Source organism: Larus michahellis, chromosome 6 (assembly GCF_964199755.1).
Source record: "Larus michahellis chromosome 6, bLarMic1.1, whole genome shotgun sequence".
Lineage (NCBI taxonomy): Eukaryota > Metazoa > Chordata > Aves > Charadriiformes > Laridae > Larus > Larus michahellis.
In genome coordinates, this window is record NC_133901.1 from 27063996 (window position 1) to 27085432 (window position 21437).

The following is a 21437-nucleotide window of genomic DNA, read 5'->3' on the forward strand; positions in this document are numbered from 1 at the left end:
AAGCTTAGTAAAACTTTTCCAATGTTAGCTTAAATCAAACTTAAATTTGGTTTGATTTGTATCCACAGTTTATGAAGCAAACTTTCAAAATACTGATCCTAAACTCAATCCTAGTTATCAACCCAGGAGCCTTTGCATATTAAAACATATTTCTAAATCACAGTACTTCAGCAGGAATCTAGGGCAACACACACACCAGTCCTTAAGAAACACCAGCAGCTGTTGGCAAACTAATTGCACAACTCTTTAAAACTGAGTATTTCTTCTTAGTATGTTTTAGCAAGATGCAATACCTTGCTATAGAAAATAGTGCCCTACTTCAGCTTTGAAATTACTTCAGAGTCAGGACCCAAATAACTGAGTGAATGTGACAGCATGTTATAGCAAATGTAGGTCATTCTCCCCTTCCCTCTACCCTCTGTTGCCTTTCAAACACCTAAAAAATAGTACTTTATCAAAGAAGATAGAGGAGTTTTTAAACCACCAAGTAGAGGAAAGCTATTAACTCAGAAGAGTTCCAATTTTCAAAAATGAAATTTGGAGAAAACCAGAAAGTATTATTTCTCTGCATAATTTTGAGGTGTTCACAAGTCTTGATTATTGAAAACATTTCTGATCATCTCATCTGAGAAAAGTAGTAATAAAAATCGAAAACGTACAGAGAACAACAGCAAGGATAAAGATACTCAGTGCCTTCCATTTGGAAAGATTAAACTGACAAAGCTCTTCACCTTATAAAGAAAGCATCTGAACATGGGAACACGATATTAGATCTTTAAAGAGATGAATGGCATAAAAAAAAGCATACAAAAGCAATTACTAAATATTTAAGACAACACAGGCATTAGCAGACAATTAAATTATCCAGCAGATGTTTTAAGCAACAAAAGAAACTACTGTAGAACTCACTGCCAAGGACATCCAAGTGTTCAAAAAGGAACTACAAAGTAGTAAATTAAATGCAGACCAAGGTCTAATAAAAATGTACAAGTGTAATCACTATCTCAGGAAATCTTTAAGATGCTGGCTGCTGGAGTGGAACAGTAACTGAAGTGGGCACATGTCTTTTACTTACAACATCAAACTCAAAAAGAGAGTCCTAGGCTACATGAAGATTTTGGTCTCATCCTGTACATGTTTTTTCCATACATTATACTCTCCTCAGTTTCTGTGCACCGTTTAGAAGAAATGAAGAATTTTGCATTATTGTTATTTTGTCAAAGTAATTCCTTTTTAGTCATTAACCAGAGGTTACATATATCTGAAGGTGACTTCAGGTAGTACATAAGAGTCATGTCTCACTAACCTAACAGAGAAGGTATTTTTGATAGGAGTGCAGGCATTTTAAACTTAGGAAGCAGAAGAGCAGGTTTTTTGCTCTTTCCCTACAGCATCGCAATCTGATCCATCAATAAAGCAGTCAGGTCACAACAAAGCAAATTTCAGTTCCTTTACTTCAATTCTTATGCCACTTCTACCACTAAAAAGAGGCTGTGTGAGGCAATCAAGGAATTCAGAGATACTATCCTCATAAGAGGTTAAAGAAAAAAATCTTTCAAGAGCAATTTTGTACCTGGAAACTCACGTCCAGTACAGTCCTATAATTTTCTTTTCAAACTATATTTCCAACTCTAGTCAAAGTGGCCTTATTAATGCTTGGCACTTGAACATAAGCATGAAAGCCAAGATGCAAGAAGGACTTCCGTCAACTAAGCCAGTGCTAAGAGACTAGTAACTCCTAGAAAAAAAGAGTAGTTGTTTGAAGCATATTTTGAACCTGTACAAGCTATCTGTTGTGAAATCAGCTAAGATTTAACTTCTGCAAATTCTGTTACACATTATCCAGAACTAACACAAGGTACAACTGAATTAAACCAATAGGAGGCAGTAAAGAAGAGGAAAAGTATTGCTGCACGTGAGAGATTGAATGTATCAGCGTTTTTTGGAGAACAGTCCAGCATGAGGAAAAGCAGAAAGGTTTAACCAAGGGATAATTATTGTTACATACATTAAGCGCAGCAGCACACTCAGCCCCTTTAGCAACACCAAATCAGCTGGAGAGTAGTTAGTTCAAGATGGGAGAGACCCTTGCCAATTGAACTCTCACTTAACTTTTGGTTCATGGTATTTGACAGTGCTTCATTTTTAAAGAGTATTTGTACTCTGAAGGATTCAATTTGCATCACCTACTACTGGCAGAACATCAGAGACTCAGATCAACTCAAGGCTTCCACTGGGCATCTTGAGTATGGGTTAGAGACACTAATACAATGACAAAACAGGAACAACAAAGGGAAAGAAAATTACACAAGGTTTAACACACTTGTGCATTATAGTGTCTACATAAGCCATATAATACAAAAGGTGGGTCAGACGGTTTTTGCATTTCTCGTATCTTTATTTGATATTATAAGGGAAGTCATCATACAGAGTTGAGGAAACTTTCATAATACTTGGGTTGCTGAGGACACACAAGAAGTTTAAAAGTTAAGGAGTTTAAATTAAGGAAAATGATACAAACAGTACGTGCCGAAGTTTTCAAAGGCCCTTTAGAACGTTTCATAGAAAAAAATAGAGATCACAAAACCAAAAACTGTTTAGTGTTGCCAGTTCTCATATCACAGGAAATCATTACCTAGGCTAATGAAGGGCTGAGATAATAATTTTTAAAAAAAAAATTACCACATGCATATTTTTTGTAGTGGATCTGGAAGCATGTTAACTGTATAAAGGAATTCCCCAAATAATATAGGAATTGAAAAAAATACAATAACATCAACCAAAATTTTACAGCTTCATGATCAGCAAACCAACAACTTAATTCTAGTTCTGTAACCTGTACCCTAACTACAGTTCTGTGATCCTCCCTAACTTTCCAAAGGACCTCCTCACGTATTTCAAATCTCAGAGGGCTAAGAAACCCTCGCCAAGTTCTCAAAAGCACAGATAACCACGTTGTCTTGCTTCTGTCAATCTGAGGAAAACACTTTATAAACAGTAGAGGGCAGCATTTCTCCACTTCCACTCGAAAGCATTTCTCTGCTTGCTAATAGCAGCATTCAAAGATGAGGACGTAAAACACAAGGGCTTATAGTATACTATATTCCTTTTTCCAGAGTCTTCATTTTACAGAAATACACTCTACAGCCTATAAAGACAAACCAAAAAATACACTATGATATCCAAGCATCAGAATTAAAGTAGAGACAAAGCCAGAGAACACAAAAGTCGGTTCTGCCAGAAAGTTTTTCATTTCCTTCATTATAGTCACAATCTGCTAGCGAAGTTGTTCCAACATGCTGTTTATAAATTGCAGTGCACTGGTGAACCGATGCACAAAAACTCATTTTGATTCTATTCTCTGATGGAACACATAAAGAAACATTTTAATTAATGTGAGGAAAAAATAAAGGTTTTTAGATTGCCAGTGAGTACTTAGGAAGTTGAAACAATCCTACTTTGAAATTAACTTTCCTGTTTAATATTATTATATACGTACTTTTACAATCCTTTTGACAGGAGAGTTACATTAGAATAAGCTACAAACAGTACTTACATGATTTTAGACGACTAACAAACCTTAGTTTTGGATACAACCCAATCTGATGCTTTTCCTTCAAAATTACACAAAGTGAGATGGATTTTTCTGCTAGGTCTCTCAAACAACCTAAACCCTCGGTAAACAACTTAATACGATCTTTAAAAATCATCCAGCTACACCATAATGAACTCGTGTTAGCTACATTATTGTTATAAAAGGATTTTATTGAACCAATTACTTTAGTAGCAAGGAAGCTTTTGATTTCTAGCCTTCATTTATTTTGGCTTAACTCTTACTGTTCCTATTTTAACATCTTCTCGTTTGAAAAGTCATTTGCCATCTTTTGATTTTGGAAAAATATTCCATACATCAGCAAGACAAGCTCCCCCCCTCCCCGGCTCCTTCCCAGACAGCACTCCCCTCACCGGTCTAATAATACTATGTATGTACAATGTACTGTACATGTAAAATTATGTGGCTGTGTATGTACAATTTGGAGTGGCATCTATATAACACTGTATAAAACCCAGATCCTCAAAATACTCATATTATCTCCAAGGAGTATTTCACGATCAATCAAAATAAGGTGAGGAATAAGAGTTATAAAGACCATGCCACTTCTAGCCCAACTTCAAGCTTTTCTCCAGTCACCTGAACTCCAGTTACTTGCATAAAACCAGTTGTGTACATCCAATCCTGTAAATAACCTATTAGGAAGTGAGGAAATAGAAAAATTGATGCATTTCTCATTATACAACAGATGATGCTTATTTCCAGGAAATTTTCTACAAGCAGATTTTAAGATGCATTTATCAATAATGGGTCACGAAGACAACCACTCCTCCTCATCTTAACTGGAATTTCTATAGCATATAAAAAGTCAAACTTCAACAAAAAACCCCAGTGGCTAGCTAAAGTATTCCTTGGCCATTTTCTTAGCATGAAAGCTGCAGGTAAATAAGTTTCAGGTAATAAAATAGTCCTACTTTTGCCTTCTTGAGTTAGAGTTATTATCAATCTTTATTACAAGTAGCAGCAGAAAGAAGGTTTGGTTTTGTAGGGGTCTTTTGTTTCTTTGTTTTTGGGGCAGGTGTGTGTGTGTTTTGGGTTTCTTTAAGTACACTGCAATAGCATCATAACTCTAGACTGCAGGATTATAACAGAAATTTCTTAGTCTTTTTTTGAGTGGGTTTTTTGTGTTGTCTTTTTTTTTTCTGTTGTGCTTTTTTGGGGTTTTGTTTTTTTTGAGGAAAACTATCTGATTTAACTACTATTGCATTTTTCTAAAGTAAAGCTAAAGCAATCAAAGTAGATTTTCAGACTCAGTCATGTAATAAATAGTCACATTTTATCACACGTGAATGAATTATTTTTATTTTTTTTCAAATATAAAAATAGCAAATTGAAGAACAAGAAAGAAGTCTCCTTCTGGGTAAAACATTTACAAAGAGATATAGGAATATACTCCAAGTCAAACACCCATAGTTTTGAATTTACTATATACTTTCAAAGAAATAATGAATGTACAAAAGTGAAAGACCATCTTTTAATTACAAAAAAAAAAAAATAACCAAGTTCATCATTATAACACTCCAAGGACTTCAACAGAGTTATCACAAAGAAAAATAAAAACCAAGTACAAGAATGTAAGCAGCATGACTGTTCATGCTTCAGATTCACTGCTACCACATTTGGCCAACCCACCACCCCAGCAGTTGCGAGAGCCCAAGTCAGAAGAGCCCTTGTAGTCTGCTTAAGAGAAAAGCTCTGGAGCTTGAGCTACGCCACTTGCACATTATCTATCACATACACAACATGCAAACAAAGCATTCCTCAGTGGTGCTGTCTTCACCAGGTAACAAAGGCACCCCAAACGTGAGTGGCTAAATGCAACTATCACACTATTTTTCCAATAGGAAAGAAAGAATAGGCCACAGAGGAATGAAAATTCACTGCAATGGAGTATTCCATCTCAATGGCACATTTGAGCAAAACTTGAATGGTGGCTGGCACGCTCAGCCTTGCCAAGATAAGGAAGGAGCAAAAATGTCCTCAACATATATTATATGTGGGCACAAGTAAACTCACTGTTAGAGAACACACAAAGACCAAAAGAAGGAACTAATCCTTGTTCTCATGTTTTCACACAATGGAGGGGAGGGAATCATTCTTCCAGGCAATATGGATTTGTCACTAAAACACCCAAAGGACTGTTCATTCTCTGTTGGGCATTTAGATGAGTCTACCCACATTGACCTTTAAGACAGCAGCCCTCAGTTACACTTTTAGTATGTATTAGAATTTCATTAAAGGATGTCCTTCCCTCCTCCAAAGCCAAGATGTAGCAGCGTATGGTTTTCAAAGAACCATGTCTTAAAAAATAATAAAAAAAAACACCCACAAGAACAACAACAAAAAACCCAAAAAAACTGCAACAAAACCTAACAAAGCTGTTTATCACTTAAACAGTGATAGTCTCCACCTGTACCTGAAGACATCTTCAGCATTTTCCTTTTTTTGGTCTGGTATATACCAGTCCAAGGAATAAGATTCAAGGAATGTTATTAGCACTTATGAAAGTATGAGTAATACCCACTGACAATAAATCAGGCTATGATTAAGCCTTGAATAAACTGTAAAAACACCTCATGTTAACAAAGCCTTAGTGCAACTTACTGCATTCACAAAAGAGAAGTGATCAAGCACGGTGCCGGCTAGTAAAACCAAACTGCCTAGTGGCATACCAGATAATCAGCCAGTGAGCTCAGCCATCCTGAAATCTCACTTCAAGTAAGAGAGGAAGCCTTTTGTTTTTCTTGCCATCAAGAAATCTAAATACCTCTGCCTACTGAAGGAATCGTGCTGGAGACCGTATGTCCAACTATGAACAGCCCTACATTTATTCACCCACTGTTTTCTCCCACTGTTTTCATTACAACAGGAAACTATGCCAAAGCCGTTCACTCTGAGGGTCTGGTTTCAAGAGCAGCAGCCAAAGAGAGCAAACATTTTGATTCTGCTGAAGAGGGAACCGCTGCTCTCCACCCCTTCTTCCAAAAGTGTTGAGCTGTTATGTCTTACCATTTCACCTGCCTTTTCACAGGCAGTCAAGTCAATTTAACTGCTCAATACTTTCCAACTCTCCATCCCAGCAGCTACCTTTTCCATGAGCTGCTTTCACTCACTAACCAGCAGAAATGCAAAATGCACACACCAGCTTCTACTAGGTTCTTTGTCACTCTTGGTGTCCTTACTCATCATCTTCAAACCTATTCATCTTCAAAACTCAGACAAGCCGTCTTCGGTTCTATCCATGGAATCTGAAATGCAGTACTAAAGTTCTTTATGTACAACTTCTGGATTTAACCAACCTCACGCTATCTCGTGTTGCAATGGGCTTCTTTATTTGCCATGTAAGGCTTAGAAGCGTGACCTCTTGCCAAAGTCCATTCTGTGTATTAAAACTTCAAACTTTTTAACGGCTTGTTCATGATCACGCATACACACAGCTGGGACATGACTTCTCCTGGCCCGACCACAAGATCAGTATTCTCTGCTTGTATTACTCATTGTTTTTACCAAATAACCTTTAAACCCACCTATGGCGTACATTATTCACACACTTGGTCTCCTATTCCAAATGAAAGTTGTCCATTCCTTTAGTCTGCAGACAACCATCCTTGATTTTGACATCTACCAACTATCTTAGTAGGCAGCTGTTTCTTTAGCACTACATTATACTTGAAGACTACATGCAAGAGCAATTTCATACCATCCGCTGACACTGCCAACATTAGTAATGCACAATTTTTTTCACTTTCCAAAGTTTTTATGATGACTGATTCTGCACGCATTTCTTCAACACTATAACCAGATGGCATATCAAATCCAAGTGGTGTATTATTAGCACTACTCAATTGGCTCACCAGATAACTACAATTTAAATGCAATCCAATCAAACACATTTGGAAAGCAATTTGTTTAGTGATGACATGAAATGCTGGCAAAATGAAGTTCCTTGCCAAAACCCATCATGACACATAATTCTCATGTGCCAACTTGGAAGAGCTATTGTGGATTATTTAGCACTCTCAAGCTTTTAGCATAATTATTTCCCATATAACTGTGTTTCCATCTCCTCTACGGTTTTAAATTCATGAAATTCTATATTTTGTTCCTCCAATTAAAGAAAACATCCTCTCTTGGTCCCACCAAGTAATTTCTGCATCAAGTTTACACATAAAAGCCTAGATTTTAGTTGTTTCCTTTTTCACACAATTGCGTCTATCATATTTTATTTCCTACCAACATCAGAGTTTTTAGTTATGTGCACGGTACCTCCAGAAGGTTAAAACTTGCACTGTAGCCTCTCCTTATGCTTTTTCAAACACTTGTTAGATCATATCTGGAATATCACAGAATCATAGAATCGTTAGGGTTGGAAGGGACCTTAAAGATCATCTAGTTCCAACCCCCCTGCCATGGGCAGGGACACCTCCCACTAGATCAGGTTGCTCAGAGCCCCATCCAGCCTGGCCTTAAAAACTTCCAAGGATAGGGCTTCCACCACCTCTCTGGGCAACCTGTTCCAGTGTCTCACCACCCTCATGGTGAAGAACTTCTTCCTAACGTCCAGTCTGAATCGTTCCATCTCTAGTTTTAATCCATTCCCTCTAAGTCCTACCTTTACCCGACATCCTAAAAAGTCCCTCACCATAGAGGGCTAGGTGTTCATCACAAGGGTGACTTGTTTCAATATAGAAACAAGTACTATGGTAGAGAGCCACCAAGATGGTCAAGGGGTTGAAGTACAATGAAGAAAGGTTCAGGGAACTGGGCCTGTTCAACCTGGAGAAAAGGCAGCTTTCCAGTAGCTAGTAGCAGCCCTCTAATGTCCGAGAGGAGGCTACCAAGAAAACAAAAGTTTAGCCCTTGTTGTGCACAGCAGGAGAGACAACCTTAAAGCTGAGACAGGGCAACGGGATTCACAAGACCTAAGCAAAGCCCTAAGTAACCTTGTCTGAATTTAATGCTGACCTTGCTTTAAGCAGGTAGTTGGACTAGATCACCTCCAATCCAGGAGATTCTGTCATTTCCTTTTGCACTTGCAACTGGCAGGTGAGGAGGCACAAGTCTCTTAAGTTGAGGGTAATAATAACAATGGGACTCTCTGAAATACAGTACACTGCATACCAAGTGAGGAAATCTGCAGGAATCACACAAACCCAGTGTCATCTTTCTAACTTCAGTCACACTGGCTGTAGTTGTGCTCCCATGTAGCCTCCCACCTTGCACAGCCACATCACTGTGCTTGTCCAGAACAGAGATGACCCAGAACTTATGAGGGCTTACGATTCTTAACAACTTGGAATAAAAACCTTCATCTTTCTCCCTTGGTAATAGGCTGATGCATCATACATGCTTCCCTTCTCCCACGATACCAGGTTTTGGCTATTGTCAGAAACAAAGTACTGGACTAGACCGATACTGCTCTGGTAGAGTCCAAGCAGCATGCTTCTTTGTATTTTGAAATAAATATGGTATAAAAGAAGCAATCTCTTGCAGTGGTCTTACTAGACATGCTATTTGAAGAAATTTTACATCACTTTAAATTCAACTGTTTTACTGGACAACAAGCTACAAATGACTGCTCAAAAATTGCTTTTCTGGAAAAATTAATGAATTTTCATATTCTATATTTTTAAGTGCCATGAACTCATTTAAAACTGTTACTTAAATAAAAATCATTACTGTAAGCTCAGCCCACGTGCCTGCTCTTAATAGTATCCATGGTTGCAGTGATGCAAATTTGCCTACCTACATCAAACCAAATGTGCCCACATAAGGAGGAAAAAAAAAAAACCTGTATTAATCAGTACACTTTGCACTAGATTAGGGCAAAGTAAACCACATAGACCTTAGAAGGCAGAACAGAAAGTAGTTTAAGGAGCTGTTTGCCTATCGTGACTAGATCTTAATTCTGAACTAAGTAAAACAGAATTACCGAAGATCAAAATATGAAATATTTCTCAAATTCAGTATAAAATTTATCTCACTAGAAAACAGAGTAACAATTGTTTCAAATTGTTTCCACCTCGAGGTGGAGAAGGGGGAAGAATCTAACACTATTACTAATCCTGTGATACGTTTCTTTAATGCTGATTTCAAAATTGCCTTACATGCATTCATTTTCCTTTACATCTGAGAAACAGATTTATGCACAAAATTAAGGAATGTATTTTTCATGAGATTACAACTTCCAAGTCATGAGATGTACACATGTTCATAGTCCTTTTATAAGCCCCACTTTAAACAAACAGCTTTAGTTGAAGCTGCAAGGTACAGCGGCATTTAGTTAAATGAGGCCAAAACTTCACATGAATCAGGCAGGAAGGATTAAGTGCTGAAGACTCCAGGTGGAAATGCATAATCAGTGTAAGCTCATCTAAGACTACACTGTGCAGAAAGGATGATCTCTTCCTCTCCCGTGCAGCATTTCTGTGAGCAGTCTTACTCGTTTAGCACTCAGAGCTAGGCTAATCATACTAAGAAGCAAGACTTTTTTCCCCAGAATACATTTTCTGTTGGCTTAACTTGCCATGTAAGTTTTCTTTCTGCTCTTAGACAAGTAGATATGAGAAAGTAAATAAATGCACAAAATAAAGCTAAAGTTGAGCAGTTCCATTATAAAAATGACAGCACTGCCCCTCCCTTTTTTAAATAAGTACAACAAAATTAAGGTGCATATTGATATAACCAAAGTCAAGGAATTAATAAAACGATCCGAACCTCACTGTACAGAAGAGAATATTTTAAAAGAAATAAAGCAGAAATGCCATAAATTAATGTAATTAATCAAACACGATTTTAAAGGGTAAGTTTCACTTCCAAAAAATCCCAACCAACAGCTCAGACACCACAAAGACTCCTTTGCTGGTGAGAGACAAAGTAACTTCTCCCATTCCAATCAGCCTGTGCTTCCTTGTGTCAAACAGACTGATAAGCATCTCGACATTTTCTTTTATAAAAGCTATCACTAAACCCATATAATATTCTCAAAGACATTCCATTTTATTCTACTTCTTGAGAAGGATGTTTGCACGAAGAAGTTTTATGGTTTCAATTTATCCAGAAAAATGCTAGAAGTCAAAGTAACTTGTTAAAAAAAATTGAACCTGCAAATATTTGAACATCCAGGGAAAATGGACCAATACAGAAAAATAAAAAGCTTCCAAAAAACCAAACTCACCATGTCAATATTTCACAAGCACACTACTAATACATTCTGTTTATGCATCAGATTTTATCTTTAGCAGTTGCAAGAGGACTGTATTAAAAACAATCACACACAAAACTTTGTCCTTGCACAGAAGTAACGATGCTAAGCTATCCAGGCGTCTTCATCTCAAAGCAGCAAAATGTCAAAATTACAAAGCATCTTGAAATATATCCATCCCTAACACAAATTCTCAGATGCATCTTATTCTCTTTGATGATTATTTTAAACATGTCCCAATAAAGGTTATGTAAAACATCACTTGGAATTCCTCATTCCGGAATAAAAAGCAAACAACTTTTTTAGCACATTTGAAGAGAGTGAATTTCTGTAGAAAAGAATCTTACTGCAAAGTGACAAAAATTCGTCATTCTACTACACTTGAGTTTTTCAGTATGTGTATAATTAGCTCTTAGAAGAATTAACATCTATGATAGTTCTTAGCAAAAACTACAGAATTTATTTTGCAATCTGTGCAGTTAAAGTTAAAAATCAACACTAGAAAACCATCAAGACATTTTCATTACAGGTAGACAAAAACTGGAAGAAAGATTCAACAAGAACTTTCAAGATTGTAGGCATTAATCAAAAGCTTTATCATCTTACCTTTGTTGTTACAATGCATAAGCAATCCATCATTTCCGCATAGCAGGTATCTTTCCAAACATTTAAAAGATTTATTTTCAATCACAGCTAAACAGCATCTCAACAGAACGGGAAAGAGCACACTTATTTAATAGTCAAAACAGTAGAATGTGTGCCAGGTTTCCCTTTGGATTCATTCAGAGGTAGAAACACCGTGGAAGAAAAAAAAAGCAGTGAGCTAAAATACAAATGCTTTAAGTTTCATGAAAGATTCTTAACCTATTATGATTATCTACGTCTGAAAAATTTAAATTTGTCCTTGAAAATATCCTACAAAAGATGTCAAATCCTCTTCCATACCAGTTAAGTACCTCCTCGTATTCTATTTCATATACTCCTCTTTCAGGATTACCTAACACATGAGCATCATAGGGAATCATTTGATGAAATGCAAAACAAAATTATTTTACAGCAAAAAATCTCAATCCAGCTTTTCTTAGCCGGTTACAATTTCTAAAATGAAGCGTTTGTTCAAAAATAGTTTTGGTTGCAAGTAAGTATTTTTCCTCTAACGTCATTTCAGCATTTGCAGACTGCAAAATAGCTGATTTCTTAGGCAGTAATGAATGGAATATTCCATGTAGAACAGGGAGAGATGAAAGTGGCAAGGAAAGAGTAATGCATATTGCAAGAGAAATGCTATTTTGAGCCTCGAATTAACCTAGAATTTCATTTCCTTTTGTAAGGCTATAATGCAGTGACAAGGCAAAGTTTGTATGTGCAGGCATTGTCTTCTCAGCCTAATTAGCACAGCTGGGAAAAGTCAAACACTTGGGCACAAAAAAAAACACCCCTTCTACGTACTATGAAAGACTAAACTGTCAGTTTCGTACATTGCTAAGAACCATATTACATTAATTTCCCCACAAGAGGCACTGAAAAGAACTAGTTAACTCAGTTTCCACTATCTTGTCCTATTAGGTCTCGCACCAACACCTTTGCTACAAACACAATGAAGTATATTGAAAAAATTTAATAAATTATTGCAAACTATTAAATATCATCTGCATCATTTTGCTTTTAGCACAAGATGTACAACTACCCAAACCAATTAGATTTTGCATCAGTAAACAACTCTAGAATATACTAAGCATGCATTTAGAGCATTCCCACTATTCACTTTAAGTTTCCTGCAACTTTACTCTGCTTGATTCCCTGACCCTGCCATACATAGAGAGGAGGGCGTGGAACAGAAAAGAAAAAGTTAAGAAATAAGGAAACTGTTTTTTTAATTATTTTTTTTTTAATTTTAATTTTGCAGGTAGGTGGTGTGTTTACAGAGCAAAGAGAAAAAAAGGACATTGCAAAATCCTTCTCTGATTTAAAAAAGAAACAAAAAAAACAAACACCAAACAAAACAAAAAAACCCACACAAATATCCTCCCAAGAAATAACCTGAAAATCAAACCACATCCAAAAAAACCCAAACAATTAAAGAAAAGCTTGACTGCACACTAGTAAAAATAATCCCATTCACCTTGAATGGAATTTCAAGGTAAATCTTACACCATTCAGCCACCAAGACCAGGATTTTTACCTTGTGTGTCCAAGTCAAGCCAGAGAAACTTTTCATTCCCATATTGTCTATAAAGTCTGTGAAGAATTTCTATTAATGAACACATAGGTGAAGTTTTCCCTGCTGCAAAGCATCAGTGGAAAAAAAAATAATGCATCTTTACAATTGATAAGGCTCAACCCATGTAAAAGTCTAAAAGTTCTGACTTTAGAAAGCAGAAAAGCAGGACACCAGTTAAGCTGATGCTTTGTCTTCTTTGTGAGAGGAGGAAAAAAAATAATAGTTTACTCTCATAACTCAATGGACACAAGGTACCCCACATAGAAGTTATCCTTGAATTTCCCAAGTCTTCTGTTGGGCAGACTATAAAGTTCAGAGAAACTGCCTAAGTGCAAGTATGCAAAAAGGTACTTGTAAAGAAAGGAAATGTATTTTTAGGTGGCTTAGCACATGTCCAGTGTCTTGCCCAGAAACATCTCCAATGACTAGTCCAAGACATGCAGTCAATCCACATGTATGTTTCTTGCACAAACTTCACTTCAGGAGCCCCAATAGCACACATAAACCCTGCTTGTCCCTCATGCTCTGTCTACAAAGGGCAAAGATCACTGATACTTTCTCAACACTTAAATTTCTCTCAGCCACCGTGGTTCAAGATTAAGCTTCTGCAGACTAATCCTGGCTACAACAAGCTTACATTCAGGAGCAATCACTTTCTTCTTTTCCCTCACCTTTTTATTCTCTTGCCTTCTTTGGGATTCTTTCAGAACTCAGGATCATCCTCACACCATTTTTTCCCCTCCCACTCACTATCATCCTTTTAACAAGACCTGAGGCCCATTGTTTTTCCCATAGAAGCACATCACCTCTTTCAGGTTGCCAATGCAGACTGTAATGTGGAAAGAGACCGATCGAAAGGTGGGAAAAGGCATTTCTTAGTTGAGGATTTGTGGATTAGACTGCTTATCATGAACAGGCACACTAAACATGTCAGCGCAGAGGGCACAGAGAAGTCTCATAACAAGCATGCTTGAAAAGTCATAGCACATCCACTGCATGGATAACCAAGCTACGTTAGAGCCTTTTACCAATCAATGCACCACTACAATGATCAAAAGCCCTCCCTGGCAACTGTTTGCACAGTTCTCTGGAGACCCATCTTCAGCTAAGCACAAACAACAGAATGGCCACCCAGAGAGAGACACCAATCACACATACCACACTTGTAGAGCAAAAAAATTTGTAGCAAGCACGAATACACGTTTTCATAAATATAGCACACAGATGCATAAGCACCCAAAGAGGAGAGCACTGTACATAAAGTTTTTCCTAGCCTGAAAGCAGTTTCTGCAGACTTTTCGTTGGAAATTCTGCACATTGAAGAAATTAATAGATTTGAAAAAGATTGACCAAGACTCAAACGTTCATGAGGTTTAACATTGTCATGAGAAACAATTATATAGGTTCTTGAAGGTAAATTTTAGAAGTCCTCGAATGAGCAAGCATGTGTTAAATTTTAGAGCTCAGAAGACAGTTTTTTTCAAAATAAGAACTAGGTAAGGAAATGAAAACTAAAACTACTGGAATTAAACAATTTAATAAAATAACTTAGAACCTTCTTTCCCTTAAATTTTATTGAGAGAAGCAACAGAAACATATTAAAGGACACACCAAAACTTGAATCAAAATAATGAAATGCATAAAAAGCCCATTTTTTTTTAATACACTGAAGAGTATGACATTTCCACATAGTGCCGCTAGCCATTAAAATCACTATTATTCTACTGAACTTGTGAGAAGCATTGCAACCTGTTCACATCATTCATACTTATTGAAAATAAACCTTGCTGTCCTGTCAGCTCCAAGTGATCTCAGTAACAATCAGCAACAACCGTTCTGCACAGTTTAGCCATCAGGAAAAAAACGCAGCACTATTTGTGGCTTTAATATTAAAAACAAAGGATGATTCTCATGTGAGAAACACAAAGGAAAGAGGTATTTTTTTCTTGCCTCAAATTATCTACCAATTCTTTCAGGCTATGTTTGGCAATCACTTTTTGTGCCGTCACAGGCTTCTTTATTTTCCAGTGTGAGAGATCTGATCTACAAAGGCATCAGATAACTAAATAAAGGAAAATTCATGCAGAGATAAACAATACATAGAAATAAATCATGCAAATGAAAACAATACTTTGGAAAATACTGATTTTGCAGATAAATAATTTCTTCATCTACCCACAAATTTAAAAGTGCATATGGTTATTTAAATGCTAATTTGCCCTCAGACTCTATGAGAAAACCTGCATAAAACACACAGCTGTCACAGGTGTAACCAGAGAAGCAGGCTCAGCTCAGCTTTGCAAGGGTATGTCAATTGCCCGACCTCAGCATATTTGAGGAGACATTTCAAAGACTCAGGAAAGATCAAGCACTATCATCACTGCAAGTATTTTCTCATCTCCTTTAGTAAAGAAGGCATTAAAATTGTAAGATGCTGTAACTTAATTTATCTAGCTACCTTTGAACTTGTCTGCAAGATGTAATTATTACAAGTTAAAAAAACATAATTAGATACCAAATCTACATCATTGTTGTAAGTTCTCTATTTACTTCTGAATTGAGAAAAAAATTTGCTATTTTTAAAAACTTTTCTATTGCTTGTGTATGCATCCTGAAGCAAGAATGGTGTTTTTGTTTGTTTGCTTTTGCATTCAGTGTGACAAGAAGGATGCCTCTGGAAGACTTTTTTAAGCTTTGGTTCAAGACTCTACATTCTTTTATTTACAAAAACAGCCTAGATTTCAAGAATTGAAGGCAAAATACATAGCAAGCCAAATACCATTTCCCCACTGTAAAGTTAACACAGAGAAGGCAATGAGGCTCCTGAGTGACCCAAGACTATACGCTGCTAGGCACTCGCATAAAACAAACACATCATTTCTGCAGAAAAGGAGCTGATATAAGTAATGGGCAACAGATACACAAAGTTACAAGCACAAAGAAAAAACAGTATGACAACAGGGAATACAACAATCAGACACAGCATATCATATCATCAACCTAGCCAGTACTGAATCTTTATAAATATTAAGGCAAAGATGGTATTTGAAAACAGTGCAATAGGTCTGGGATTGTCCCAGGAACAGCTTGCTGTTATGACAGGTACGATTGACTGCATTTGTAAAGGCCAGGTGAGGATATCACAGTCAACAAAATTCAGAAACAGAAAAACAGAACTAGAGTATCCTGCCACTTTAATAACACACTCTACATATGCAAGTTATCTCTTTCCGAGATTTCCTCTAAGATCACGATTAACTGCTTGATGCACCATTGAGTACAAACTGCTACTGATTAAATTGTTTTCGTTCCCTTAGAAACCATACACCCAAAGTTCTTTCCTCTGGACTATGTCAGCTCTTCTTAAGAGGAATCCTATATTCTTCCTCAAGAAGAAACAGGTTCAAGTTATGTCAGGGGAGGTTTAGATTGGATATTAGGAAACATTTTTTCACTGAAAGGGTTATTAAACATTGGAATAGGCTTCCCAGGGAGGTGGTGGATTCACCATCCCTGGAGGTGTTTAAAAAAAGGGTAGATGTGGTACTTAGGGACATGGTTTAGAAGTGGTTTTTGTCAGGGCAGGTTAATGGTTGGACTTGATGATCTTAAAGGTCCCTTCCAACCTCAGCAATTCTATGATTGTATGATTCTATCAAAATCTTACAAAGTTCAAAAATACTTCACCACTTGCTTTGTAAACAAAACCAATTCCTATATTGTAGCTGAAAATTAAGTTAGCTTGACTTTATACCTTCTCAGAATATTCCCGTTGACTATTATTTGTCTTTTTACAGATATTGAACAAACCAAACACAAGTCTGCAGCATGTCTTAATAGCAAACGTAGACTAATAGGAGCTGCATTAGCAGAAACAGTCAGTAGTATCAAGCAAAACTATTATTACCCTTTGCTTGGCACTTCTAATAAGGCATCAGGAATACTGCATTCAGTTTTGGGGACCCCAGTACTACAAGGATGTTGATAACCTGGAGCAAGCTCTGCGGACGGCCACTGAGATGCTGATGGGGCTGGAAGACTTGCCACTTAAAGAAAGGATGAGGGCACAAGGCTTGTTTTAGCTTTGAGAAAAAAGTTCAGTGGAACCTAAAAGCAACCATCCAGTTCCTACAATGAGGTTACCCAGAAGACAGAGCCAAGTGCATGCTGCATGATGGAAAGACATGAGAAACTGCAAATAAATTGAAAAGGAGATTTAAATCAGAAATAAGGAAAAGCTTTTTTCACCATGAGGTTAGTCAAGCATTGAAACCAGTGGTCCAGAAAGGTTTTGCAGTTCCCATGCTTGGAGATTTTCAGGACTCAGCTGGTTGAAACTCTTTGCAATCTGATCAACCTCACAGGTGAGCCTGAATTATTTTATGATTTCAAGGTGTTTAGAGAGTTTCATTTCCACCCTCCCATGGCTCAAATTTAGCTGACATGTCTGTAATTTCAGCTATTTTCCTTATTTCCTCATTTGCTTTCTTTTTATTAAAAGAAATTGGCAAACAGCCTTAGAATACAGTGAGCCAGACAGTCTCTACATGCCAGACACTAAACACATGGGCATGTGCAGATAAACGGGGAAACCACAGATCAGACCAAAGTACTTCAGCCACCATTACTCACTAAATACAGAGATCTGTTAGCCCAACTGTAAGAAGAAGAAAGACACTCCAGATAGAGTTCCACCTCCTAAGATAAAACATTTCTTTTGAGACTGTGTTCAGTGTGTGGTTTTTTTCAGCATCGAAGATCAAGTTATTGCGGCTACTTTTAACTCTGAGAAGTTAAGTTAAAAAGTGTTCGCTCTTTAGCTTCAATTAAAATGATCACAATATTAAAACATACCCTACAGATAAAAAAAGAAAAGAATATCACTACTATTTCCTTAGCAATACACTACTCAATTAGGTCAAAGGACATTTCTACCAGTGATTCAAGTTTCACCACGTATTTCCCAAACACAAACTGTCCCACCCACAGATGGCACTACAGATCACAGCAAACACCTTAAAAGACTGCTCCCTCCTGTACACATACTTCTCTCACACGATTATTAGCATTAAGAGATCTTGCTTTAGATTTGTTCACTGCTTTGCCAATGTACACCTAAAACTCAGTATTTGATGCACATAAGGAAAAGGTATGCACCCTTCTTCCTTTTCAAATTAAATCTATATTCTTTTTTGCTAGTCCCTAGTATTGAAAGGATTAACATTCCTTTCCTGCTTATCACTGCCTTGTATCTTTTTTTTTCTACCTCCTCATCAACTTTTTGTACTGAAGAATAAAACAAATAAAACTGTCAAATAAGGTTCCAGGAAAAATAAAGCACAGAAAAGAAAACAGATTGCTGTGAACAGGAAAACTGCAATCTGTAGCTCTAACTTTCTCTAATACAATACCTGTGGGGATTACAAAATCCAGTCTTTTGATCCAGAAGTAGGAAGGCAAAAGCAGAACTAGGCTATGTTCCATTAAAAGTCCTCAGGCAACCTAAGCTTGTATACCACTATTCTATGTATATACACAAGCACACATTGCTAAAAAGTCATTCCCAAAGTCAGCTGTGTAGAAAGTTCTTGTAATACAATCCTTAATCACTTTAGGGGAGCACTATATTCCCACTCTCAAGCAACTCTCACATGTACCATCAAAGTGTCAGCTGAAAGAATACTCATTTGGCCCAGAGTAACTACAGCAAAAATATATCATTGAGGTAAAAGAAACAGGGTTGAATGATACTACTTCCAAGGCTAAGAATTTGCAAGCAAGAATAAACTGTCCCATTCTTACCACCTACAGCCCTACCAGCCTGGCAAGCAATAGAATACAGCTAAAATAACCTCAAAGTGCAGCTGGTATGCTGATCTGGTTAGTGAACTAATATTGAATTGGACAGCAGCCTGGCAAGTTCAAAAAGTGACAGTTTCTGTTAAAAAAAAGCTGTCTATGAACAAAATCAGATATACTAAACTCAAGTTCCCTCCAATCCCTAGTAAGTTTCAGCAAGCAAAACAAATCATTAAACACATGCTGTACCAGAATCATTACACCCTTGCGTTCATTAAAACCCAATATATAAAACACCTAAGTGCTAAAAAAGAAGCATATTATTGAAACCAAAATGTATTAAGTTTTACAGGACAAAAACATTCATTTTCACATACTACACATAGCAAGTATGTGGAATATAAACTGTCAATACATAAGACGTTCTCCTCATAATTTTTATTAAATTTCAAAATATTGAGGGAAAGGTATTGCCTTATGGGTATATGAACTAAAAAACAACAGTCACTGAAAAAGAAAGAATTAAGGCCAATAATATGTATAAGATAAGTTTACTGTAAAAATTTTCATAGATATCTGAAAGCTAAACTAAGACATTCGGATATACTAGAAAAAGCAAACGAAGCCAACACTGAAATAATCACTCTTCAAAATTGTCCACTTTTACAACTATAATGTGGAAGCCGAATTCTAACTAACAAAATACAAAGTAACATTTACTGTAGGTGACAGAGACTGTGAGAAAAGTTTTGTTTCAGTTTCACATACATTAGCATCAATACTAATACATGCAACTATGCTTTTAAATACTGGCGGTAAATGTAGAATCTGACCTTCATATACTGAAGGTCAAACAACTGTCTGACTTTCATATGATATGTGAGACAAAAAATCTGAAGAAAGGCAGGTGGCTTTGTCCTAAGTGTTGAAATCTGTGCCACTTAGAAAAACAACAAAGTAACCCATACTATATCAGTTTCTGTTAGGTAACATTATATACCATGACCACCAGACTGTACTGGAGAAGCAGCTGCATTATCTAGGAAACAGTTCAGCTGAGAACATACACTTAGGTCAAGGATGAGAATTCCTAAATTAGGCCATTCTTCCTTTCAACACATTAGTGATCTTGCCATGATAATGTACCTGTTTTCATTGCTCCAGAGCCACAGACAAGTCCTTGCATTACTCGCAGTCTACTAGCGCATGAGAATAAAAACTAAAAATGCAACTTCACATTTGAATTACACCTTCACATGCCTCTTCACGTAAAATTTAGAAAGACAGAGACAACACTACCCTTTAGCTGATGCTAATCTTTCTTATTGTGGACTTTTGGTAGCAAAATAAGCAAACTTTCATAGGATAAGCTTTCCAGTTTCTGGAGGGGGCCAGAAGGAAAATCATCACAAAGCCTGGATTTAATGGTATGCCCTATACTATACTTCAGATTTCAGCTGGTTTCCGCCATAGGGGAAGCAGAGAACATGTGCTACAGTTGGAACATCGCAACACAAAACTCACAGCAGCAGATATTTCCTTCACAATCCCAGATGCTGGAATTAGAAGCACGTTTAACAACAAAATGGCTTGCTAGGTACACAAATCCTCAAGTTCATTACACTGTTGTATTAGGTATACTAGAGGGGAAAAAAACCCCAAATATTTAAGCCATTTAAGACAGTTATGCTGCCTTTAAAGACCTTCAATAAGGGAGGTTGCCCATGTACAGCTATTCTGGTGCTTAAGAAAACATTTAAAACATTTTTGCTACGCCTATTACTATAGTGTAAGTCTAATAATTCTTGTATAGGCCAAAAGATTATCTTCCTTTTTCGCATTTGCCTATAAACACAGGAAAATTCTATTTCACAATTAAGTGTTCAATTCTTTTAAGCAGCATCAAATCTTCCCATCGGTCTTAATTTCTTTTCGAGCTTTAGATCTTCCTTGTCAATCTCTTCTAAGCATTTTTAAATTCTTCCACATCTTTTTTACACCATAGTACCCTTAAATTTGGCAGTATCTCCAGCAAAGCCTGATGCAGACTAAATAGAAGTTTTACACTACACTCTTATGTTAATAAGGTATTTCTTTTCATGTATTAACATGACATGGTTGACTCACCTTGAGATTCAAAAATGACCCAGATCTTTTCTGAGAAACCACATCTTAGCTATTCAACTTCTATGGTTGCTGCTGAAGTACAACCAGAGTGCAGGACACTGTACTCGGTCCTGCTGAACTACAGCCTGCCCATTAATTACTTCGACTGCTACAGGCTTCATTCTAATCTTAGCTTCTGAAGCAGCACCATACCACTCCTCTCACAGGGTTTAATTTCTAATTTAATCAGGATATTTTCACTAATAACTCAAACTAGGATGCATTTTTTAGAAACTTCAACTATTATCTCCAAAGATAGCCTGTTAAACCACGACAAAAGTTTTACCGAAGTCAGAACTGATCACATTTACTGTTTCTTCCTACCACAAGAACTATTACCACATTAGAATGAAACTAAGTTTGACAGAACTACCATCAACAACTATGATGGCTATTATTTGGCTCCTTTATTGCTTTTAAGGAGCTAAAAAAAG

At 36.8% G+C, this 21437-nt stretch overlaps 1 protein-coding gene across 14 annotated transcripts in view; it reads right to left on the minus strand.

Annotated features, from left to right (window-relative positions):
* The window catches only part of DLG1 (discs large MAGUK scaffold protein 1), a 163288-nt gene that overhangs the window by 125307 nt on the left and 16544 nt on the right, over nucleotides 1–21437 (minus strand). For 2 of the 14 annotated variants that reach the window (XM_074592880.1, XM_074592877.1), the window contains exon 1: nucleotides 11424–12322. The exons of 11 other annotated variants lie outside the window; for them this stretch is intronic. In XM_074592880.1, coding sequence (XP_074448981.1) covers nucleotides 11424–11456 — 33 coding nt within the window. In that variant the 5' untranslated portion in view covers nucleotides 11457–12322. Of the gene's footprint in view, nucleotides 1–11423; nucleotides 12323–21437 lie in introns of those variants that run through there. One more of the 14 variants, XM_074592875.1, reaches the window with a different exon arrangement.